Source organism: Myxine glutinosa, chromosome 14, assembly GCF_964187855.1.
Source record: "Myxine glutinosa chromosome 14, kmMyxGlut1.1, whole genome shotgun sequence".
In the NCBI taxonomy this organism is placed as follows: domain Eukaryota; kingdom Metazoa; phylum Chordata; class Myxini; order Myxiniformes; family Myxinidae; genus Myxine; species Myxine glutinosa.
Genome location: NC_136274.1, coordinates 52,282,084 through 52,300,195, shown reverse-complemented (window position 1 = coordinate 52,300,195; position 18,112 = coordinate 52,282,084). Strand labels below are relative to the sequence as shown.

The following is an 18,112-nucleotide window of genomic DNA, read 5'->3' as shown; positions in this document are numbered from 1 at the left end:
AATGCCAGGGGGGTTGACTCAGCCTGTCATCCTTCCGAGGTCGGCAAATTGAGTACCAGTTCACTGGTAATTCCCTGTTTGTCGTTGAAGGCGGCAAAAAGGGTTGGCGTCAGGAAGGGCATCCGGCCGTAAAACATTGCTTCAAAAATGGGACCAAAAAACAACTACCACGGTCCCCGAAAAGGCCAACCCCCGCTTTGCGGGGAAAAATGGCCTCTAAACGGTGGTTTTATTCCCACAACAGGATTGCCATTTATCTTCAAATCTAAAATATAATTTTGCAAACACAATCTACAACTCAAAATATTTCAGGGACATCATCAGCAGCAAACATACGCTGTTATAAACACACGGGGTTGTATTTAAATACGCGGTCATTTTCTCCGGGGGTCGTTTTGAGGTGCCGTTCCCCTCTCGATCATTGTGATCCGACAAGCAATGGACCCCATGGCCGTCCGCGCTTCCACAATGGAACCTGTGTTTGTAATATGAATATGTATCCCAGGTGATGGGTCTCACAAGTCAATAAGTGGTGGCGCATCAATACAAGCACCTGTAGTTTCACGAGCATCACAACATTCGTGGTTCTCCCAACAACACAACACTCGTGGTTCTCCCAACAACACAACACTCGGGCTTCTCCCAACAACACAACACTCGTGGTTCTCCCAACAACACAACACTCGTGGTTCTCCCAACAACACAACACTCACGATTCTCCCAACAACACAACACTCGGGCTTCTCCCAACAACACAACACTCGCGGTTCTCCCAACAACACAAACAACACTCGCGCTTCTCCCAACAACACAACACTCGCACTTCTCCCAACAACACAACACCAGCGCTTCTCCCAACAACACAACACTCGCACTTCTCCCAACAACACAACACTCGCACTTCTCCCAACAACACAACACTCGCACTTCTCCCAACAACACAACACTCGCACTTCTCCCAACAACACAACACTCGCACTTCTCCAAACAACACAACACTCGCACATCTCCCAACAACACAACACTCGCACTTCTCCCAACAACACAACACTCGCACTTCTCCCAACAACACAACACTCACGCTTCTCCCAACAACACAACACTCGGGCTTCTCCCAACAACACAACACTCGCGGTTCCCCCAATAACACAAACAACACTCGCGCTTCTCCCAACAACACAACACTCACGCTTCTCCCAACAACACAACACTCACACTTCTCCCAACAACACAACATTCGTGGTTCTCCCAACAACACAACACTCACGATTCTCCCAACAACACAACACTCGTGGTTCTCCCAACAACACAACACTCGTGGTTCTCCCAACAACACAACACTCGGGCTTCTCCCAACAACACAACACTCGTGGTTCTCCCAACAACACAACACTCACGATTCTCCCAACAACACAACACTCGCGCTTCTCCCAACAACACAACACTCGGGCTTCTCCCAACAACACAACACTCGCGCTTCTCCCAACAACACAACACTCGCGCTTCTCCCAACAACACAACACTCGCGCTTCTCCCAACAACACAACACTCGGGCTTCTCCCAACAACACAACACTCGCGCTTCTCCCAACAACACAACACTCGCGCTTCTCCCAACAACACAACACTCCGGCTTCTCCCAAAAACACAACACTCGCGGTTCTCCCAACAACACAACACTCGCGCTTCTCCCAACAACACAACACTCGCGCTTCTCCCAACAACACAACACTCGCGCTTCCCCCAACAACACAACACTCCGGCTTCTCCCAAAAACACAACACTCGCGGTTCTCCCAACAACACAACACTCGCGCTTCTCCCAACAACACAACACTCGCACTTCTCCCAACAACACAACACTCGCGCTTCTCCCAACAACACAACACTCGCACTTCTCCCAACAACACAACATTCGTGGTTCTCCCAACAACACAACACTCACGATTCTCCCAACAACACAACCCTCGCGGTTCTCCCAACAACACAACACTCGCGGTTCTCCCAACAACACAACACTCGCACTTCTCCCAACAACACAACATTCGTGGTTCTCCCAACAACACAACATTCGTGGTTCTCCCAACACCACAACACTCACGATTCTCCCAACAACACAACACTCGGGCTTCTCCCAACAACACAACACTCGTGGTTCTCCCAACAACACAACACTCGGGCTTCTCCCAACAACACAACACTCGCGGTTCTCCAACAACACAACACTCGCGGTTCTCCCAACAACACAACACTCGCGGTTCTCCCAACAACACAACACTCGCGCTTCTCCCAACAACACAACACTCGCGGTTCTCCCAACAACACAACACTCGCACTTCTCCCAACAACACAACACTCGCGCTTCTCCCAACAACACAACACTCGCGGTTCTCCCAACAACACAACACTCGCGCTTCTCCCAACAACACAACACTCGCGGTTCTCCCAACAACACAACACTCGCACTTCTCCCAACAACACAACACTCGCACTTCTCCCAACAACACAACACTCGCGCTTCTCCCAAAAACACAAAACTCGCGCTTCTCCCAACAACACAACACTCGCGCTTCTCCCAACAACACAACACTCGCGCTTCTCCCAACAACACAACACTCGCGCTTCTCCCAACAACACAACACTCGCTGTTCTCCCAACAACACAACACTCGCGCTTCTCCCAACAACACAACACTCGCACTTCTCCCAACAACACAACACTCGCGCTTCTCCCAACAACACAACACTCGCGCTTCTCCCAACAACACAACACTCGCGCTTCTCCCAACAACACAACACTCGCGCTTCTCCCAACAACACAACACTCGCGCTTCTCCCAACAACACAACACTAACGCTTCTCCCAACAACACAACACTCGCGCTTCTCCCAACAACACAACACTCGCGCTTCTCCCAACAACACAACACTCGCGCTTCTCCCAACAACACAACACTCGCGCTTCTCCCAACAACACAACACTCGCACTTCTCCCAACAACACAACACTCGCGCTTCTCCCAACAACAACACTCGCGCTTCTCCCAACAACACAACACTCGCGCTTCTCCCAACAACACAACACTCGCGCTTCTCCCAGCAACACAAAACTCGCGCTTCTCCCAACAACACAACATTCGTGGTTCTCCCAACAACACAACACTAACGCTTCTCGCAACAACACAACACTCGCGCTTCTCCCAACAACACAACATTCGTGGTTCTCCCAACAACACAATACTCACGCTTCTCCCAACAACACAACACTCGCACTTCTCCCAACAACACAACACTCACACTTCTCCCAACAACACAACACTCGCGCTTCTCCCAACAACACAACACTCGCACTTCTCCCAACAACACAACACTCGCGCTTCTCCCAACAACACAACACTCGCGCTTCTCCCAACAACACAACACTCGCGCTTCTCCCAACAACACAACACTCGCGCTTCTCCCAACAACACAACATTCGTGGTTCTCCCAACAACACAACACTAACGCTTCTCGCAACAACACAACACTCGCGCTTCTCCCAACAACACAACATTCGTGGTTCTCCCAACAACACAATACTCACGCTTCTCCCAACAACACAACACTCGCACTTCTCCCAACAACACAACACTCGCACTTCTCCCAACAACACAACACTCACACTTCTCCCAACAACACAACACTCGCGCTTCTCCCAACAACACAACATTCGTGGTTCTCCCAACAACACAACATTCGTGGTTCTCCCAACAACACAATACTCACGCTTCTCCCAACAACACAACACTAGCGCTTCTCCCAACAACACAACACTCGCGCTTCTCCCAACAACACAACATTCGTGGTTCTCCCAACAACACAACACTCGCACTTCTCCCAACAACACAACACTCGCGCTTCTCCCAACAACACAACATTCGTGGTTCTCCCAACAACACAACACTCGCGCTTCTCCCAACAACACAACACTCGCGCTTCTCCCAACAACACAACACTAACGCTTCTCGCAACAACACAACACTCGCACTTCTCCCAACAACACAACACCAGCACTTCTCCCAACAACACAACACTCGCACTTCTCCCAACAACACAACACCAGCGCTTCTCCCAACAACACAACACTCGCACTTCTCCCAACAACACAACACTAACGCTTCTCCCAACAACACAACACCAGCGCTTCTCCCAACAACACAACACTCGCACTTCTCCCAACAACACAACACTCGCACTTCTCCCAACAACACAACACTCGCACTTCTCCCAACAACACAACACTCGCACTTCTCCCAACAACACAACACTCGCACTTCTCCCAACAACACAACACTCGCACTTCTCCCAACAACACAACACTCGCACTTCTCCCAACAACACAACACTCGCACTTCTCCCAACAACACAACACTCGCACTTCTCCCAACAACACAACACTCGCACTTCTCCCAACAACACAACACTCGCACTTCTCCCAACAACACAACACTCGCACTTCTCCCAACAACACAACACTCGCACTTCTCCCAACAACACAACACTCGCACTTCTCCCAACAACACAACACTCGCACTTCTCCCAACAACACAACACTCACGCTTCTCCCAACAACACAACACTCGCGCTTCTCCCAACAACACAAAACTCGCGCTTCTCCCAACAACACAACACTCGCACTTATCCCAACAACACAACACTCACGCTTCTCCCAACAACACAACACTAACGCTTCTCCCAACAACACAACACTCACACCAAAGCATTTCTCCTCCACCCTTCCCCCACCATAACTTCCAACCTTCTCACTGATACTTCACCCAACAAAACAAGAACCAAACATGACCAACTTCTGCTATTTACCCCCTCACTCATATTTTTCCCCAACAACAAAACACTCAAGCATTACCTCACCCTTCCAACCACACAACCACAGTTTTACTTCACCACACACTATTACTATAACTATAACATCACACCTGTGCTTCCACCAACACAAGACTCAAAACATTTACCCCCTCTCCCTCCCTTACCACCAATTCCTCCTTCCGCCCATTCCCCCACTCCCCCACACCCCCACTCCCCACTCATTTCACAGTGACGCATTCTCCACCACAACCTCCCACTACCCCAAAAGCGTTCTCCCCATTGACCATATTCGCCCCACAATGACGCATCACACCCTCAAGCACTCAATCAAAGGTCGATGTTTCACCGACCGAACTCAAGTGAAGCTCCTCACAAGCCGCACACAGCACATCACACTCCAATAACCACTCGTTTTATCCTCCTCTACCGTCTCACATTCCTTATGTTCTCACCTCGCATCCAGGTGACCACCTGCTGGTGAGACCACTTGGAAATTGGCTCCATAGCACCTCCAATCATTGTGCGGGCATCCCCACGCACGTTGGAGGTTCACGGGGCCCAGAACTCCGACTTGAACACCTTCGGCTCAGCGAACAGACATGGCCAGCCCACAGTCGCTGCTCTTATCTCCTCGTTACGTTCCTTTTACCACAAGCTCCACCACTCACCAGAACATCAACCACGCTCCTCAAGCTTCACCACTATACTAACCACTATATTCAGGCTCCACCAGGATACTAACGATTCTCCTCAGACCCCACCAGGATACTAATGGTTCTCCTCAGACTCCACCAGGATACTATTACTAACGATTCTCCTCAGACCCCACCAGGGTACTAACGATTCTCCTCAGACTCCACCAGGATACTAACGATTCTCCTCAGACTCCACCAGGATACTAACGATGCTCCTCAGACTCCACCAGGATACTAACGATTCTCCTCAGACTCCACCAGGATACTAACGATTCTCCTCAGACTCCACCAGGATACTAACGATTCTCCTCAGACTCCATCAGGATACTAACGATTCTCCTCAGACTCCACCAGGATACTAACGATTCTCCTCAGACTCCACCAGGATACTATTACTAACGATTCTCCTCAGACTCCACCAGGATACTAACGATTCTCCTCAGACTCCACCAGGATACGTTGATTCTCCTCAGACTCCACCAGGATACTAATGATTCTCCTCAGACTCCACCAGGATACGTTGATTCTCCTCAGCCTCGACCAGGACACCAACCGCGCTCTCCTCGTCGCCTTTCATTTTTGCTTCATGTTCATGATGAAACTTTCACTTCACCCCTACCCCCCCAAATAAATATCCGACAATACGTCTTGTTTCCCTCCCTCTTGCGTTCATCGAACTCCCCTCTCGATTCCTTGCCGCTTGCTCTCGGTTTCTCTGTGTCTCTCCCCCGTTTCGCGGCGCGCGATGCCGGCAGGACGTGACGTGTCCCGGCGAGGACGGGAAGGCGGGGAATGGGCGGGGAAATGGGCGGGGAATAGGCGTAAAGTGGGCGTGGAATGGACGGGGGGCATAAGCATAACACGAAAAGGAGGCGTCAAACTAAAGGCATTTCTTGCTCTGCAAGGATTTTTGTGACGTCTCGGTAAACGAACACTGTATAATAAAGAATGCGAAACGCTGCAAATGGTCTAACAATCGATTAGTATTAAATTGGAAATGTCCAATTCGTGGTTCAAAGTACAACTACAAAATACACAACTGTGCATAAATGAAACTATTGAGGTTTTTCTGAGTGTTATGACTTCGCATTTTCTGTGCTTCGTATATCGTGTAATTAGTTTGTTTAATCACCAGTGTCATTTTAACACGTTTCAAACTACTCGTGAGAATATCAAGAGTAATGGTCCATTGTGATGAAACAGACAGGTAATAGGTCACGTGCATCGCGATTGGAAGTGATGCGTCTCTCTGAATCACCATTTAATTTCATTCCTCTTAATCAACTCTTCCTCCCCGCTGTTTTGATTGACTCGAAGTCCTTTAGCTGTTGGTGATCGCTTTTTATTTCCAGCACTTCACCCAATGGATCATTGCTGCGGATAGAACATTGTGCGCAGGTGCACGTTCCATCTCATGAAGGTGTTACCAGGAGATGAATGGCGGTTCACCCACCACGGGGTGCACCTTGCTCATGCTTAAGCGGCCATTTGATCGTTTAGGGCCTGACCGAAGGCCTGCCTTTTTTACAATGAAAAAAGGTAAAAAGTCCAAACATTTGAACAGCCTCGGACGTGCACCTTGACCCCATGGTCAAGGCACAGCGTCAACAAGGCTGTCCCCATAACAATACACATGCGCCTCAACCCCGAGGGGGAAGCACATGGTCATTCAAACGCATGCATCATGCCCCCGAAGGGCCACAATGCATGGTCATACAGTTGGGACCACTCCTCTTAATAGGAGTAAGACCCCTTAATCCACCAGCAGGGCATTACTCCTGCCAGGTCGATCGGTCTCCCAGCCAAAATGCCGAGAAGCGAGAAGCCATTTGAAATACTCCTTTACCGACGGTTGTTTAGATTTCCGAACGACGTGGAAACAGAAAGAACTAGAACGGCACTCAGTAGAGAGCATACCTCCGCCAGGTGAACAGTTTAGGGTTTGTATCCCAGAGTAGACCAGAAAATCACAATACAGAATCACATTTAATCGAAATCATCCGTCCACAACTTTTTGAGATCTCCTGCTTTATATCGATTTTAGCCCTTTCACTCAATGGTGAAGAATCACTTAAATAATTAAATAATTCTCATATCCGAATCCATGTTCAGATCTTCACCAAAATATAATCGATTCGTCCTTGTCTCACACACAACCTGCCCATCAAGTTTCGTCCAAATCTCTCCACAACCTTTTGAGATATCCTGCTATGTATTGTTTTTGGCCCGATCCCCCAATGTTGAAGAATCACTTTAAAAATTCTAGTAGCCCGATCCGAATCCGGATCTTCACCAAATTCTAATCATTTCGTTCTTGTCACATACGATACATCTCTGCCAAATTTTGTCCAAATCCGTTCACAACTTTTTGAGATATTTTGTTCACAATCAAACAAACGGACAGACAAACAGACAGCGCTGAAAACATAACCTCCATCCACCTTTGGTGGCGGAGGTAAAGATGAATTGACCCATCGAGAAAGAATGAAGAGGGTGTAGAGGAGGCGGGGGACAAGGATACCTGGCTGCAGGATGCCATGAATTATGCATCAATCTACATTTATATACAATTCGCATACGAGTGGGTATTTCCCATCAGGGATGGAGAGAAGGAATACAGATCCTGCCTATCCATCCTTATAATTGAAAAATGTCTCTTGGAAAAGGTCTGTCTCACGTGGTTTCACAATTGTCTCTGCACGTCTCCACCTGTGTCCATTTGCCTCCAGGCTCCATCTGTAAAATGTCCACCTGAGCTTGATATTCTCTGGAGTCTGTCGGCACGCCAGGAGCTCATTCTGCTGGAGATTCTGTCTGCAATTACAGTATACACAACTATTACAAGCTGATGCGCGCACTAAGGACAGCCGACTGAGTTGATCCAAAAAAGAATCTGACGTTGACACGACGCTGCACCTTGACTCCCTCACCTGGTGAATCATGGTAAGTACACAATACGTCCATGTGTCCGATAAAATTGACGAGATGTTAAAATACAATGAGTAAACAAGAAAGAGCAATCAGATTGCAAACCCTCGATAGGACGTGTTTGTGAGGTGTATTTTGTGGGGTGTTTTTGTACATTCTTTCATTCTTTTGTACAACCCATTTTCATCAGACACGCATGACACATGACGTCCTCTTTATTAAACTGAATTCAGTATTGTATTTTAAATATATATATATATATATATATATATATATATATATTTTATGAGGCTGTCCTCGGGGTCTTTCAGGTATTGTGTCATGGGAGTGTTTTGAGTCCTCAGTCGATCTTGTGGGTCTTCAGAGTCCTCGGGGTCTTTTGGGTCATTGGGATCCTCTGGTTCTTCATGGTAGGGACATGTTTAAGTAACAAAATGACCACCAGTCGGCCATCTTGGATCTGATGTCGAAAGAAAATCACATGCATATGTAAGTCATCATTCATTTATCTGTGTGCCAAGTTTGAACATCAGTAAATGCATATCTGACAAATGGTTGAGAACGTGTTCAACATCATGTTTTTACGGTGTAGCCCATCGGGCAGAGCTGTCTAAAACAGTATTTGTCCGTCTGTCTGCATGTATGTATGTATGTATGTATGTATGTATGTATGTCCCCTCAAACGTATACCAATCAGAGCTGAGAATGACGTCACATGACAGGGTGATGCGATTACATCTGATGTCATTATGGCGGTGCTGCGGCTGACTCTCCACACACCATCATGTTGATTTATATGCCGTTCATGGCGAACATATTGTCGAATCTGTCATATAATATACAGGGTGATTGAAAAGTAACTCCCTATTTTAAAATACTTATAATTTATTTCTTAACTATAATTTTTACAAGAAATGGATATCTATCTATAATTCCACTAATCTCTGTGTGTATGTTTGTTTGTTTGTTTGTTTGTCTGTGACCGCTGTTTCTCGACAACTACCGGTCCGATATACTTGAAACTTGCCAGGTATATTGCTGGGGACCCGAGGATGTGCCTTTTCAAGGTTTCATATTAATCGGACAATTACTTACCGAGCTATGTCCAAAAAACGATTCAACCAATCAGAGAGCAGCGAGCTATCGCGTGTGCCGAACGTGGCGAACACACTCTGCCTCGGATGGCACATTTGAGAGCGTATTCATTTATTTCCCGTCGGCAAACTATGTTGCCGTTAAACTATGTTTTAAAACTAATTAAAACTAATTTGCGATTCATCGTAACTGCGATTTGCGACCTTCCGGACAGTGAGGACTGCACTTCCGGCATCCAATCACAGAACGCGTTATTGCGTAGGCGTGGCCGATGTGAGAGCGAGCTGATGCTGAGCCCAGCGCGTGCGCCATTACGGTACGTAATTCGATTTCTTCCGGAGAAAATAATAATTTCTCGATTTCTTATGCGCATTATTTCTCCCAATTCAGTCAGAGCGAAGGGCGGAAGCGAAGAGCGTTGTTTTTTTTGTTTACGGGCGTACGGGCGGGGTAGAGCGTACGGGTAGCGTTTTTTTTTTTTTTTGGCACATTTGAGAGCGTATTCATTTATTTCACGTTGGCAAACTATGTTGCCGCTATGTTGGCGTTAAACTATGTTTTAAAACTAATTAAAACTAATTTGCGATTCTTTCGCTTTCCTGCGCATTTGTGCACGCTATGGCGATTTCTTTACCAAACTCCGCTAGCCGTTAGCTTTGGACCAAACCATTTCATGTAAATAGAGGGGGGGGATTGTCACCGTACTCGCAAGCCGTTAGCTTTGGACCAAACCATTGCATGTAAATAGAGGGGGGGGGGATATACTTTTAGATATATATATAGTACGGGCATGCCCTAGTAAGAAGAAAGCGTATAGCATGAAGTTTTATGTAAAATTCGATATGGGCACCAGAATTCGCCACCAGCTTCTCAAGCCGCCCAGGAACCGCGTCAACTGATTTCACCAGGAACTCTTGTGGGATGGAAGACATAACTTCTCGTATTCGCCCTTCAAGTTCTTCCAAAGTCGTTGATTTGGTACAGTAGACTTGCTCTTTTACCCAACCCCAAAGAAAAAAGTCACATGGTGTTAAGTCAGGGCTCCTGGCTGGCCACTCATACGGACCACGACGACCCATCCATCTCCCAGGGAAGTGGGCATTCAGCCATTCACGAACAACAATAGCAAAATGTGGAGGAGCACCATCTTGCATGAAAATCAAATCTTCAACATTCTCCGAAGCACTGATAATTGGCCAGATTTCGTCTTGCAGCATGGTGAGGTACCTTTTGGCATTCATGGTATCGCGAAGAATGAAGGGACCTACAATCCTTTCCGAAGTCATTCCACACCACACCGTTACCTTGGGCCGATATTGCGTTTTTTCAGAAATAACACGAGGATCTTCTCCTGCCCAGTAATAGCAGTTGTGACGGTTCACAAACCCACCGATGTGAAATACCACTTCATCAGACCAGAGGATATTTTTAAAGAGATCAGACCAATCTTCATACCAAGCCAGCATCACCTCCCCAAACTCCATGCGAATGTCGCAGTCTTCAGCAGAGAGTGCTTGACAGTAGTGCGGCTTCGAAGCATGCCATTTAAGCTCCTTTTTGAGCACAGTTCGTACTGTGTGAAAGGAGAGCCCACTTTCCCTTGCTGCTTGTCGAATTGACTTTCTTGGGCTATGTGTAAACATTTCTTGAACTGCTTGCACTGTCTCCGGGTCACTGGACTTGGAAGGGCGACCGCTTCTTCGAGTATCAGATACAGATCCTGTAGCCATGAGTTTTGCATGACAATTCTTGATCGTCTTTGCCTCAACTTGAGCATGTGCTCCTTTAATGGTCCTCCACCATCTTTGCACTTGAACAACGGATTTCCAAACTTCGTAACGTGCCGCTAGCTGGGCACGCTCCTGCAGGGTAAGACGTCCAGCCATGTTTGTAGGGCTTCCGAATTTCAAACAAAACATAATCTGAAAAAAAACCAACACAGATTACATTCTCATATATTAAGGAACAAACACTAAAAATTTGAGAAAAATATTACAATAAATAAATAATTTCTAAATATTTTAAAATAGGGAGTTACTTTTCAATCACCCTGTATATGACAATCGCCAAGCTCTACCTTTACGTTTTTCATTCAGTGTAAAACACAAACAAACCGATTGTTAAAATGACCATCACATATTGAAAGCATCGGCTTTACGTCTCTTCCAACAATACGGTACGTAGAGGCCTTAGGCGTTATGACTCACCGTCCCCTTCGGACAAATTAACCCAGGTTTCTTAATACAGTGGTATCGTTTCAGTAATATCGTTTTCGTAGTAATAATAATATTATATTAAATATAACTGTAACACTTTAATCCCAATGTCGTGAATGGAAAGTTGATGGATTGAAGCGGTGTAAAAGCAGAAGTAAGGAATTCATCTCGGTTTTTAAAAAATATAGTAAGGGCATTTTATGAGATATTTCACAAATCTGTTAACTAAATTGTTACCAAAAAATTTCTTCACCAATATGTTTGTAAAGGTGTGTAATAACATGTGTTAACATGTTGAAGTTCAACTCCCGTGGGAAACCCAGAAAAAAAGCTGTTGAATTCGGGTACCGAAAAATTATTTTCGAGAATTTTTATTTTTTTTAATCGGCCCTTAAGTAACTTATGAGGGGTCAAATAAGGGTTTTTCATGATTCTGAGTTGATTGTTAACATTTATATTTTCACTTTTACATTTACACACAAAGTAGCTTTTATTTCACATACATATTGTTACGGACGCGGTTTAGATGTTATTTTTGACCGAGCGGTTGGTATGACCGCGACCAAACAGTTATTCCCCGACTAGACCCCGATTCCACCCAGACGTTGACCAAATCGCGCTATGCTAAATCAATGATGGAAAGGACACAACGACTGGGATAGATGAAACGACGCAAGGGGTACAGTTCTCAAGACCTCCGGAGGAGGGTATAATTACAGTGGTGGAGAAAAGGGGGTAGATTACACGGCAGAGTGAGGTAAAAGACACAGAAGAGATGGGCACTTAATTACCGTCTTATCTTATCCCAGACAGACCACAGACAAACGGAACAAGGCTGACTTACACAGGGATTGATGGCAGGAAGGGACAGGTAGTCGATAGCACAAGGTGCACCTTGGCTCGGGGACAGGATAAAGCACGGTCCAGTTCAGAGATGCGGGGAGGCCTCACAGCGCTCGGAGGGTACGTCTTGCTTGCTCCAAGCTCAGCGCGCATCTGACGTCACCTCCCTCTTCCTGCGCATGCTCAGCGGGGAGTGACACGCCCTCGGCTGGTTGGCTCCGCCCCCCTGGGGCCGGTCCGCCGCTTCCATTGGGTGCGGGGGTTACCGGGCACCGCCCTTGACGAGGAGCTGACAGGGAGCCCCTATCTGGTAACCCCGTCGAGCACATGTTCGATGGCGGCTCGTTGGGAAGGCCTCATGCCCTCCCAACACCCCCTACCAACCAAGCCGGAGTGAGGACGCGCACTCCCTGTGCACGCCGCCGCCGTTGCTGTTGTTGTTGTTGTTGTTGCTGAACCGTGAGGAAGAGCTGCGGGGAGGTATTGGGAGGTCCTAAACTTCCTAACGGTGCCATACAATCACATTCTGGTGCAACGAAGGGTCAGAATTAATGGAAACGAGTCCTTAACTGACATAGACTAAGAATAACTAGCAAGATGTCCTATAGTTGTCTACGTGAGATGCGGTGGACCTGGATGCGACATTTAATGGGGGAAATAGGGGGAGGTCGGGTCTACAGAGTGTTGTTTACAGAAAATGGGACTAGGGAATGGGGGATTGGGGATAGTTGGGAAGTATTGAGGAAATAGGGGAATATTTACAAGCGGATATGGGTGGATGCAAATCCCATATCTGCAACAATATATAATACTCAAGAGTTATTTCTCATTCACAATGTCAGAAGTTTCAACAGTCATTGTCTATGTCTTCTTCAGACTCAACAACATCATGACTGCAGTTTCTGCATGTAATGCCATTACAGACTCCACAGGCCGAGATACATGTGACCCCATTCTTCTTGCAGCTGCATCGCCGGTTGCTGCAATCTCCATGACAATTACAGCTCGTGAACTGCAATAGCTCCTCAGGAGCCGTGGGGTCCAGTGTTGGAACTGGCTCATACCCATGCACACCTATTGTCCATCCATAGTCACTGGGGTCGATCTGTGTGCTCTGCTTTGCATCATTAGCATGGATTCTCTTCATCCAGCCATTCCAGTTGGAGTGTGGGAACTCAGGATCATTGGCTTTGATCACCCACCCCGCTGCCCAGAGTGTGTCACCTGGAGTGAGGAGTGGCTGATCATGAGCCAGGGAGGAGGAAAGCTCAGCGAGGGGGAGAAACATGATCACGTTCGTTCCTATCTGTTTCCTGTTCGTAAATGGAATAATCTTTACTTCAGTTCCTCTCAGGATCTTAGCTTTGTCGAGTGCCTTCAACTTCACCCGGGGGAAAGCTGCTGTTGTCTGTGGATCTGGCAAAGGTGGTGCCGGAGAGGTGACTTCGATCCAACCCATTGAGTGAAAGGGAGTGTTTCCGTGAATAGAGACAATGTTTAAATCTATATTGTCTCCAACAAACTGAGTGACTGCATTGTTTGTTTCCCCAACCTCCATAAAGACCACCTGATCATTACTTGACAATTCACTTTCACTGGCTGGCACTTTGGCTGTCATCACTGATTGATCCTCAAGCGCAGCATCAACCGCAACCTCATCATTGATCTGTTCATCGGTTTCATCCACAATGGTGTCAAGAGTGCCAGAAGTATCTGGAACATCATCTCCACTCCTACTATTAAGGAAGCAGTATTTGTAGTTTTGTGTCTCCGTGTAAGACTCAGTGTATCCCAGCTGGTGGAACTTGTTGAGCATCCATTTTGACCCAAATCTATGATCAAGTTGTATGGCAAGCCCCATTTGGTGTGGCAATACTCCAGACCGAGGTCGACAGGCCTTAATAAAATTCTGCCCCCAAATGGCAACTCTTTCGTCTGTCTTGACAATCGGTCTCAAGAACATCTGAAGGCTTGCAGGAACAAGTGTCAGCTGACTATCGATGTCAGTCATACTGTGTGTGGTGGGGTATGACTTTGGACCTAAATCAATCAAGGCAATATCATTGGATATGAACTTGAGTGCCGTCTTTATGATCTGAGTCTTCTCATCTCCATGGTCAAGATTAGCATGATGCGCTCGCAGAATATTGTCGGTGCCATCTTTGAGACAGAGTACATCTGCCCTTCTTTCCTGTGTTGTGAAATACAAGGTGTCTTCGTATTTCTCTAGAAGTTTTATCTTTAGCCAATGCTTTGAATAAGAAAGGCTCTTCTCTGGTGACTGATCAAACTCCTGCAGCTTTTCATGGACTTGGTCCATGTTCATTACCCCATGCTCTAATTCTGAGTCTAACCATTCGCAGAATTCAATAAAAACTGCCTCTCGCTCCTCATCAATACTCCTCTGTCCTCTCTTCCTTTTTCCTTCCTCATCAGTCTTGGACAAACTGTCACCTCTCGCAAACATAAGTTTGCATCGCAAATGGTACAGTGTTTCTTCTGCTACCAAGTCGTTGATCCCTTCCAGGCGTCCAGTGACTTCAGTGCCCCAGTCATCCCCGCGACTCCGTGCTGTCTTCAGCAAGCTTGCCTTCAGTGTATCTGCAGTCAAATTATCTGGCACTCTGTATTTCTTTCTAGCTTGTGCTGGATTATTTTTGTAGAGCTGGGCTGGTTGGTTGCAAAGAATGCATACATCCTTATACAGGAGGTCAACTGACTGTGATCTTCTAGAACTGCAGCCAGTTGATGAACTGAACTCACAAGTAGTGCGTCTTCTCTTCAACTTTGATGACTCTTTCTCTGCCTTTGATGCTTGAGCTGACTTCTTGGTGGTTGCAACAAAGTTGTTGTACAGATCATTTTTACACTTCTGGTGGTACCTCAGTTTTCCTTCCTTTTGAGCCTCCTTCATACGTTCCACAACAGTAACATTTTCGACAATTTCTGCTTCTTTCAATAAAGTTGAGTATCCCTTTGGAGTTGCCTGTATGAGCCTTTCAGCTGGTGTATCCGAGCGTGCACAGATGAAGCAATTGAGCACAGGTGGAGTAACGTCTTCATCCATATTGCTAGACTCCATGTCCTGCAAAGTAGAAAATGAGATATATTTAGAAATTATTTTTCCACAAAGGAGTGTCTGTGGTGAAATATAAATGTTAACAATCAACTCAGAATCATGAAAAACCCTTATTTGACCCCTCATAAGTTACTTAAGGGCCGATTTAAAAAAATAAAAATTCTCGAAAATAATTTTTCGGTACCCGAATTCAACAGCTTTTTTTCTGGGTTTCCCACGGGAGTTGACCTTCAACATTTTAACACATGTTATTACACACCTTTACAAACATATTGGTGAAGAAATTTTTTGGTAACAATTTAGTTCACAGATTTTCATATGTTTCCCTTACTAATAATATAATTTTTGTAATAATAAAGGTAACGTTATTATTATAGCCGGCGAAGCCGGTGTTGTCAATAAACGCATACGTATTATGTCGAAAACCAGATTATGCCTTGGCTTGAGAATTCCGAAGCTCAATGGAGGCCGCCATCTTGCGGATGTGGAAGTATGCATAACACATTGAAAAACGTTCAATAGGAGTTTCTGTCACCCGTCTTTGTTTGATTCACAATCTTATGCACCTCCAATTTATTATTAAAATACTTTAAGACCAACCTCGGCCCGCACGGGCCTGGTTATCTTCAACGAAAAGCGTCACCAAACACCGGAACCAATGAGATTCGAGCATTTGAAAAAAATTTCTAAAACCAAATCACGTAATGGAGGCCGCCATCGACCGGATGCGGAAGTTTGCATAAAACAATTGCAAAAAAGTTCAATAGGAGTTTGTTTCACCCGTCTTTGTTTGATTCACAATCTAATGCACCTCTAATTTGTAATTAAAATACGTTAAGACCAACCTCGTTATCTTCAACGAAAATCGTCACCAAACACCGGAACCAATGAGATTCGAGCATTTGAAAAATATTTTTTTAAAGCTTGTTACGCGTTTCGGACGCTGAAAACGGCGTCAAATATTCTAAAATTGACGAAGAATTGTTTTTTAGAAATCTCGCGGCAGCAGGGGATAGTTTTTCACGGCCAGAAATACGGTATAAGCGGTTTACATAAAGAAAGAAAGCTCGGTTTGATTAACGACAGTCACACATTGCCGTTGAAACGGCGCTATCGTCTGATCTGTCGGCACTGATCTTACTGCAAGCTAACTTCTTCTGGTGGAGGAAGCCGCAGTGCCCGGAGAGAACCATCCCTGACAGCGACTGAAGTTAGAAGACTACACACATACTGTGAAAACGTATGTTAAGCCCAGTTAAAATTTCTTAAAATAGGCCTTAAGCTAGCACATCGTATAGTTACTTCCTTAAGCTTCTTGTGACATTTATTGTATGTAGGTATTGGGGAGGACTGTCTGCTCTTCTCTTTTACCAAGTCTTACCAGGTACGGTACCTACACCGACCTACTATCAACTACCTAACCTACTGATGCCATCATGATGGGTAAAATAGTGACAAGAGGCTTTGGCTTCGCCGGCTCATTGCGGCTTTGCAGTCAGGTACTAGTAGCCGGCGAAGCCGGTGTTGTCAATGAACGCGTACGTATTATGTTGAAAAGCCAGATTTTGCTGCATCCCTTGGCTTGAGAATTTCGAAGCTTTAACGCACAAAATCGCTCAATGGAGTACAGATCAGAGTACAGATCTTGCGGATGCGGAAGTATGCATAACAAATTGAAAAAAGTTCAATAGGAGTTTGTTTCACCCGTCTTTGTTTGATTCACCATCTTATGCACCTCTAATTTGTAATTAAAATACTTTAAGACCAACCTCGGCCTGCACGGGCCTGGTTATCTTCAACGAAAATCGTCACCAAACACCGGAACCAATGAGATTCGAGCATTTGAAAAAATATTTCAAAAACCAAATCACTCAATGGAGGCCGCCATCTTCCGGATGCGGAAGTATGCATAAAAAATTTGCGAAAAGGTTGGAGGTTGGAGGTTGGAGGCAGAGGTTGGACTTAGGATTTCTGAGGGGGTGTAGGAGAAGGACTTTAAGCCATATTTTACATCACGTGGATTTTCCTGCTTGTACATTATTAATATACATACTCACAACCCAACTCAAACAGTGCGTAATTAATAGACATGCTTGAATGTGCATCACTAAGAGTTAACTTCGACGAGGATTCACCGTCTACCATGTTTTTCGGTGTTATATACAGTGTATGTATATATATATATATATATATATATATATATATATATATATATATATATATATATATATATATATATATATATTGTTGCGGCTCTCTCGAAGCCCGTCGACGTACAGGGGGGGGGTTAAACCCCTTTTCCCCCTCGGGTCTTCGAGTCCACGAGGCCGAGTCGCCACTCCCATAGCGAGCATGGGAAAGGGTGTCAGGTTGATTCCACACGTAACTTCGGTCC

The 18,112-nt window shown here is 45.9% G+C and overlaps 1 protein-coding gene across 4 annotated transcripts in view; it reads right to left on the bottom strand.

The window, feature by feature from the left end:
- Nucleotides 1-6,296, bottom strand: part of LOC137439256 (connector enhancer of kinase suppressor of ras 2) — a 231,786-nt gene extending 225,490 nt beyond the window's left edge. For all 4 annotated transcript variants that reach the window (XM_078768257.1, XM_078768258.1, XM_078768260.1 and 1 more), the window contains exon 1: nucleotides 5,314-6,296. In XM_078768257.1, the coding sequence (XP_078624383.1) occupies nucleotides 5,314-5,380 (67 nt within the window). In that variant the 5' untranslated portion in view covers nucleotides 5,381-6,296. The remainder of the gene's footprint in view (nucleotides 1-5,313) is intronic.
- Nucleotides 6,297-18,112: the final 11,816 nt, after the last annotated feature.